This window comes from Aptenodytes forsteri, unplaced genomic scaffold (genome assembly GCF_000699145.1).
Source record: "Aptenodytes forsteri isolate BGI_AS27 unplaced genomic scaffold, ASM69914v1 Scaffold15, whole genome shotgun sequence".
NCBI classification, from domain to species: domain Eukaryota; kingdom Metazoa; phylum Chordata; class Aves; order Sphenisciformes; family Spheniscidae; genus Aptenodytes; species Aptenodytes forsteri.
The window spans coordinates 15,792,696-15,800,553 of record NW_008795129.1 but is presented as its reverse complement, the minus strand read 5'-3'; the positions used below and the strand labels follow the sequence as shown (position 1 = coordinate 15,800,553).

Below are 7,858 nucleotides of genomic sequence, written 5' to 3'. Positions count from 1 at the left end.
GGGGGGGGGAGTGAGTGAGCGGCTGTGTGGGGCTCAGTTGCTGGCTGAGGTTAAACCACAGTCTGGTATGCAGAAGAATTCACCTTGCACTTATCAGTAATTAAGGCCGTACATTCACACCCTAAACACTGCTTTTAGTTTGTGGAAAACACCATAAATACTCCAGGAAAACAAACGCCTGTTAAATTGGATACAACAAATTGGATTAATACAAACCTAATCTGCTTTACAATTCTCAGGATGGAGATACATAGCTACTAACTTTTAGATCATAAGAAAATTCAAACGGCTTGTGAAGAAGTTCTGTATTTTTAAGCACTGTACTTAACACCAAGTGCAACCTTGTACATCTCAGTCAAGTATACTATTATTTAAAGTAATCTTATTTTGACAACACTAACAGACGATGCTTAGTGAGCCTCACATTCCAGCCATCCCATTTTTACAATAAATAATTTAAAAAATTGCAATATTTACCTTCCAGAGTAATACAATCCATAGTGAAAGCTCTGGCCAGCTGGGTAGACACTTCCATGCTACGACAAATTAGTGTCTTTCCAAAAACATGTTTGAAAGCTTTGTCAAATCTTGGATTGTATCTCAGCTTACTGATCATAGGAATAGCATCCTGAAGTGACAGTGATTTTAATGAGAACAACATATTGATACAAATATGGCATGTATATTGCAACTAATTCATACACAGAATTCAAGAGAGCCCTGGAAAAAAGAAACTACCATCAAGAGTAAAACCAGAATACACTCTAGCCTTATAACAAGAATTTCTAAAAGTTTAGCATATCTCAAATTCACTGAATATTAACATTGGCTTCACAATCAATAAACTTCTAGAATGAAGACTTCTGGAGCTGTGTATATAATTATTTACATACAGGATGTCAAACCTGAAATCAAAGCACAATATTGTGAATGATACTTTGGAAATAAACAGCTGTCAGTTGGTAGAAGGATGACACACTCACTGAACATTCCCAAGACAAATACATAAACACTATGGAAATCAAGTGCAAGATTTTGCCATTTTAGCTTTTAACAGCTAGGCTTCAGCCTTAAGTCAACTAAGAGTCTGCCAGGAATCTCATCCGAGTATTAAATTGCTACTGAAACAAGTTGAATAAGTATCATAAATTGGCGGTACAATTTTTTTCCTCCAAAAAATTATTCCTTTCTGTAGAGAGCAGGACACAAACATTACTAGTAAAACTGTGTTAAAGCCCTCCCAAAATAAAGATGCTACAAGTCTGGTTGTTTCCTGTTTATTTTTTCCTACATTTATCTGAGGAAAAAAGAAAAAAAACAAACTTTTTAAAGAACTTATTCTACCATGATTATTGTAGGAAGCAGTTAACATTTACACAATTAATTCACTACTAAAATTTCAAATAAGAGCAGATACTTTCTTGAAATGTATTTCAGAATTACTTTTAAATGGTTGTCACTGAAGGTTTATTTATGCATTTTTAAATATAAAACCACAACTCATTTCCAATAACTTTGAGAAATTGTTACATGTTACAGCTGTAACACGTAACGTGGCTCTTCAGCTTTTGTCCATGGCAGCATTTCACCTTAAAGAATTACAATTCAGTAATTCAGGCAATTATTGATTATCAGGTTACAATAAAATTCTACTTCTTTTTAGTATCACCTATTTACTTGTAAGGTGAAGTTAAACTTTAAAGAGCAAATACCTGGTAGGAAAGTTAAGTATTTTCCTGTAACAGAGTTTTTTATGTTGAGAAGCATACATTAGAAATAGTATTTAATTGCAGACATTCAACAGCAAAGCAAGTTGTGGGCAATAAGCAATATACACAAGCAACTCAAAATATGAGGCTTTACAATTATGAAGTAGAGGAAGGTTCAAAAGGAACTCTAACTCACATTAGTCTCAGGATAAGCAGTATCTCTAACATCCAGCTTGTTCAGAGGGAGGAAAGTAACTTCTCCAGGAAGGTTCATTTTGTTAAATTCCATAAGGATCTTTGTACTGACCTCATCAGAATCCACAATGTGATAAAACAACCTAATTAACAACATATTAACAAACAAATAAATGCCCAACAAATAAGCAAAACTTTACTATGCTAAAAGCACTAACATATTTGTATGGAAACAGTAAGCACGCAGGTACCACTAAACAACATATCAACATAAAGCTGCATTACATTTTCTCTTCAAGCCTGTGCCTTAGAATAAGCAAGTGGATACACTCTATTCACTTTCATTACAATAGAATCAGGCAAGAATTTTGCATTCCACCCTCCAGTCACAAGAGCAGCTCAATATGCGTACAGTGTCACTGTGTACACAGTCTTTTTTCATTCAACTGCAAACCTCTGTCCTCCTACCATTTCAATATACAATATTCAGCCCTCTTTGCATGGATTTACAGAGTTTGCATCTTACGCCTCTGTACACAATCAACAGAAACAGAGACCACATCTACCTTCCTGTGCATGATTGGGACTAGCATCAGAGGGATTGAAATAAGTGATCTTTCTTTTGCAAGTTGAACTAGTTTGCTTGTTACTGCTTTTCCCAAACTATGGGGCACAACAGGATTCAGAGAAAACTTAAGTACTTTGAAGAAACACCCTTGTTCATACAGACACAGATGTTTCAGATGAGGGACTGCATTTCAAATTGTGATAGCATCAACATTTCCATATGATAGTTTGCAAGATCATGTCACCTCTGTCCTCTTTCCTGCCCTTATGCCACTATCTACATTTCATTAGAACAAGAATTTGTATGACTACTCATGAATTGGAACAGGGGACTTGTAACATGAAAAGACAACTTAAATTAATTTGAAGTGTCAGATGCTGCAGGAAGTGGTAGATCACCCAACAGGCACTTACTTCTAGAACACACATTACACACAGACTCATTAACAGTCAGCATCTTTTCAGATAGCTTTTAAATAGCTTTTTTAAATAGCTTTTTTGGCAGTTTAGAGATCATCCTCACCCATGAGATTTTCTAGTGTAAGTGAAAGAATTCTTATTGTTATCACTGAAACATCAGCATTGCTTACTGTAGAATTCTCCAGACCAGAAGATGCTATCCACTTTATTCAGTATAGCTCAGCCTCACCACCAATCCTTCTCATAAATGTCAGGAGTGTGGGTCCGGGGCCTTTTTTGGGCATCTTTGTGTCGTTTTGTTTTAGGTTTTTTTGGACAAAATCAAGAGCAGCTAGGGTTAATTTTTAGATAGGCAGGATTCTTCTTAGTTCCTTCTCAAAGGAATAGCAGTTTGATCATGCTATATAGAAGGTACTTCGACAAAAAAAAAAGATGAGAGCTCAAGTTCAAAAGAACAAAACTTTCAGTAGCAACTGGCACCAACAACTAAATTGTAACATTGCAGCTGCTTTAACTTATAAGTTAACACTAAAGAGCATGTAATTACCTGTTCCCTGCAGTAACTTCAACACAGGTGTAGAAAGCCGGTTCGCATTCAAAGTTATTCATCACAATGCCATGATAGCCATTTAGAACATGCTGGTTTATGCCTTTTCGACGGAAGTGCTCCAAAACTTTGTTTATGCTGTCTATACCATTCAAAATGGCCTGTTAAAATATAACTTATTATTGAATTATATATTAACTGCAATTAAGAGATGTAGAAATAATATCCATTTTACCTTTAACTTTGTGAAAGTCATAACCTTCTTTTTCACCAAGTTCCTGCTAACTAACCTACAGCTCTAACAGAAGATACCGAAGTGTTTGAGTCCACCACCTTTCAGGGTCTCTCTTTTTTTTTTTTTTTTTTTTTAAAAGGAAAGCAAAAAGGTATCAGAAGAAATTTTTAGAAGTATTCCATTTCTACCTGGTCTACTTACCTCTCCCCAATTACCTTGAGCTTACAAAACTAATTTCCAAGTAGTTCTAGAGCTATAAATATTTGAAAAATTCAGCTTACAAATATAATTTGTCCATCTTAATTATGACAGTAAGACCATAACCAAAAGAAACAGCTGTCGTATCTTTCAGACATGACTATGATTTGTCCTTTAAGAATAAGAAAAGCTTCCCTTCCATGTGGAATTCTCAAATACAAGGTATCTTACCTTTCCTGTTGCTGCTCTGAGAAGCTGCTGTTTCTTTTCTAAATCCTCCCGCTTTGCGGCAAGAGCTTGTTGTTCTGCATTCTCTTCTCTCCATAGGTAACTACAGAACAAAAATAATTAAAATATTTTAAGTGTGAATGAAGTCTGAGGGTATTATTATTATTATTATTATTCTCAAAGACTGCTAATCTAATGGGAAGGCGAAGTGCGGGAGCTCATACAAGGCTATATTTAAAAAAAAATACCTACATGCCATGTTAACAACTACACAATTGGGGTCCTTCACATTATGTGAGGTTCAGACATATTTCAATTAATTACTAACTTTCTTTCGCTCTGTAGTTCATCCTTTTTATTTTTCACTTCATAGTATTTTCTGTCCAGTTCTTCAACACGAGCCTTCACTTCATTAAGATCCTGGTCCAGTTTCTAGCACAAAGAACAGAACAGTATGAAACTCCAGCTCTCTATGTTAAAAAAAAAAAAATCACTTTTATTCAATACTAAATTACTACTTAAAATTCAGAAACAATTCCTGCAAACATTTTAACCAGTTTACAACAAACTGCAAAAGCACTAAGAATAAATACATCTTTGTAAGGGAGCAGTAACAAGGTGAAGTTATCAAGTGGACTGCAAGGCAGGCACTGAGTTGAACTGTGCATCCGGGTATTACTCACTGAATGCAAGTGAAATGGCTCACTAAGTCATAGTAAGAAACTGAATCAAAACAGTAACTATCATACACCTATGTGTAATCATGCTCTGAAATAACATTTGTGATAAGAACATACATACTAGTCTTGCATACCATGCCATACTGCTATTAGTCAAAAAATCTTAGCCTGCTCTCCAGCAGTACTAATACTTTACCACAGCTGCTGTCAACAGCATGCTGTTTAAGCCAATGCACAGACATCCTCCCCTTGCTCATTTAACACTTGCAATTTTCAAAGCCGCTCAGGGCTAGCACTCAGATAATATTTTCATAGTTATCTGTGTGCAGGGGGACTAGCTGTGTTCTCAAAACATAACCAAGTTTTTCCAATCTAACTTTGCAAGCTCTCTATCCCATTCACCCAAGACACCTCCCCTTTGAACAACAAAAAGCTATACAACTCTTAGCCTAAGCATAAATTGACCTTCCTTAAGGAGAAAAAGAAAACCAAGACATGTTTACAAAAGGAATCAAAGGTCACCTCAAATTTAACCTCTTCAATTCTATAGAATTCCTGTTGAGCAGTACAATACAATTACAAACAGTCAGTGGTAAATGCCATTTCTTTCATTCACCGACTCAGAGAATCATTACTTTGCTAATGTGGGCCCCATCCAAACAGTATTTTAGCAGAAGACCATTGTCTCTGCACAACTACATTCCTAGATTTTGTCAGACTGATCTTCGATTTCAGTAGATATATTATTACACAAAGACCAAGAACACTGTCTATCAGCACACACAGGGTAGCAGCGTTGGCACTGGATGCTCTCCCACCATAAGTGCAGGGATTTTCACTCCTGCAGCTCCTAGCAGGAGTGATATTTTTGGATTGTACTGCTGTGTTTGCAGTGCAAGAGCTGTTTCTGAATGGAAATTACAATCTAAAAGTTATGCAGATAATACTGAGACAGATTTATCTCCTAACATGGATAGGGATGCAACTTCTAACCAGCTGCAATCGTGGTGCAAAGTTGCAGTGCTTGCAGCACAGTTTAAGATCCTGTTTAGGGAAAATAAGAGAAGAGTGAAAGCAACCAACTCAGACCTCTATGAAAACTTAACAAATTGTTATCTATATGAAATGGCGATGTTCAACATAGACAACAGCAAGGCAGATCTAAGTCTCTTCCTGAAAATTCAGGCCAAACACAGGGGAAAGTACCAGAAAGAAAGTCAACATACAGAGTGAAGTTAGATGCAGTGCTAAAGGGAGTTTAGAGTTTATCTGCAGATGTTTTCAATAACACATTTTTAAAAGACCTCACCCAACCAGAAAGTCTCATCCTCCTTATAAATAGGCACTGAAGTCTAATTGTGCAAGATCCGATTGAGTATTTAACCCTTCTCTCAAAAATACTGAGAAGTAATAAGCTGAAAACTTACACTGTACTGTTCCAAATTTTTCTCCTTGTTTGCCTCTGTATCCTCTAAATCCTTGTGTATAGCTGCAATCTGCCGCTTCTTGTCATTGATGGCTTGATCTAAAGACTTCAGTTCTTTCTTTATCCACTTATCCCTTTCTTCTTTGGAAGTAAACTGGCTTCCTCGACCTTGTTTTGCATAAAGATCTGTTCTTTCCTGTGTAGCCTGTGCAAGTCTATTTTGAGAAGGGAAAGCGATGCTGTATTATAAAGAAATCTTGAATTTATTAAGAGCAAGCGTTAAGAATTACCATAAGAATTTTCAAAAAGTGTCAAACCAGGCTCTAAAACTTAAGCACCAAATCCGTAACAAAAAGGATCATGTTATAGATCATAAAATCACCCAGAAGACTTCACAAAACAAAAAGTCGACAATAGCCCACAAACGTGGTTAAGCTTAAAAATTAGTTTCACCAAATACTGTCCCTCCCCCCCGACAATAAAGGAGGGTTTTTACAGACCATCTGTAGTACATATAGCTACCCCATTCTCAAGCAACAAGTACAACTCTGAGTTAATTGCACATATAGATAGCATTGACAGTATCTTAGGGTTTTTTAAAAATGCTTTGACTCCCCGCTGTAGAATGCCACAGACCTAGCAATTCCCCTCTCTTCTTTTTCTTTTACACTGTTGAATTTTGGCTCCGTTTCTGCTAATTCTTTCTGCTTCTCCTCAATCTTCTCAAGAAGCTTTTGCCTCTCTTTTAACAGTCTTTTCTGAAAGTCAAACAAAGCAGTATTTAAAGTTAAATAGTATCAGGATGTATTATTAGATAAATACATGCTTCTAAAGAATAATTTAATTGTAAGATTGCAAGATGCCATTGCTTATCTGATACTACGCTGTTTCAACACTTAACAGAAGTGAATTCAGTTCCAATCAGGATAGCAAAGAGGGATGAAATGAAGCATTCTCAAGAAGCTGAACTATGCAAGCAAGGAAGGTCTGTATGGGCCAAACAACCAAGTTCAAATTAGTGCTACAAACAAAAACCTCCTTCCCAATACTTGCAGCAGTTAAGATCAAGAGAATTATAGGTGCTTGATTTTGCAGTGTGCAGGATGATAAAAAAAATGATCATAACACAGGAGTCTATGTTTATATCCCCTAGAAGCACACAAGAGACATTACAAAAAACTAAGATATCTGTCTGGCAAACCTTAGAAAATAATGAAAGGCCGCAGTCTAAAACCCAAAACTTCAATGTACAAGTATACCATCATGTGCCAACGGCATTTTAAGACTTCACCACTGTTAACGTACCCTTTGTTCACTGTTGCCAGCCAATTCATCCTGCAGGTCTTTAGCCTTCAGCTCCAATTTAGTCCTCTGTTTAATCTGCTCCTGCCTTTCAGCACTAAGTTGTTCTTTCTCTTCTTTCATTGCCGAAATCTTTGTTTTCAGTTCTCGAACTTGCCGTTCTATTTCCTATGCAAATTTAAGTATGTAGTATCTTAAACACTGCATGCACATTTCAGTATGTATCAAAACTCACACGATCGTTATTAAGTAGATCAAGATACAGTGTAAGTGTGAAAAACTTCTCCCCTTTCCAGACAGGATGAAAGCGTAAATTAGAATTTAACAGTTTTAAGACACACACCCCACCCC

General features: G+C 36.3%; 1 protein-coding gene across 1 annotated transcript in view; it reads right to left on the bottom strand.

Moving 5' to 3' along the window:
- Nucleotides 1–7,858, bottom strand: part of SMC3 (structural maintenance of chromosomes 3) — a 28,421-nt gene that overhangs the window by 9,385 nt on the left and 11,178 nt on the right. The window contains exons 11-18 of the mRNA XM_019471730.1: nt 7,511–7,675; nt 6,842–6,963; nt 6,207–6,420; nt 4,428–4,531; nt 4,103–4,202; nt 3,439–3,599; nt 1,906–2,047; nt 478–628 (exon numbers count right to left, since the gene is read on the bottom strand). Of these exons, the coding sequence (XP_019327275.1) occupies nt 478–628; nt 1,906–2,047; nt 3,439–3,599; nt 4,103–4,202; nt 4,428–4,531; nt 6,207–6,420; nt 6,842–6,963; nt 7,511–7,675 (1,159 nt within the window). The remainder of the gene's footprint in view (nt 1–477; nt 629–1,905; nt 2,048–3,438; nt 3,600–4,102; nt 4,203–4,427; nt 4,532–6,206; nt 6,421–6,841; nt 6,964–7,510; nt 7,676–7,858) is intronic.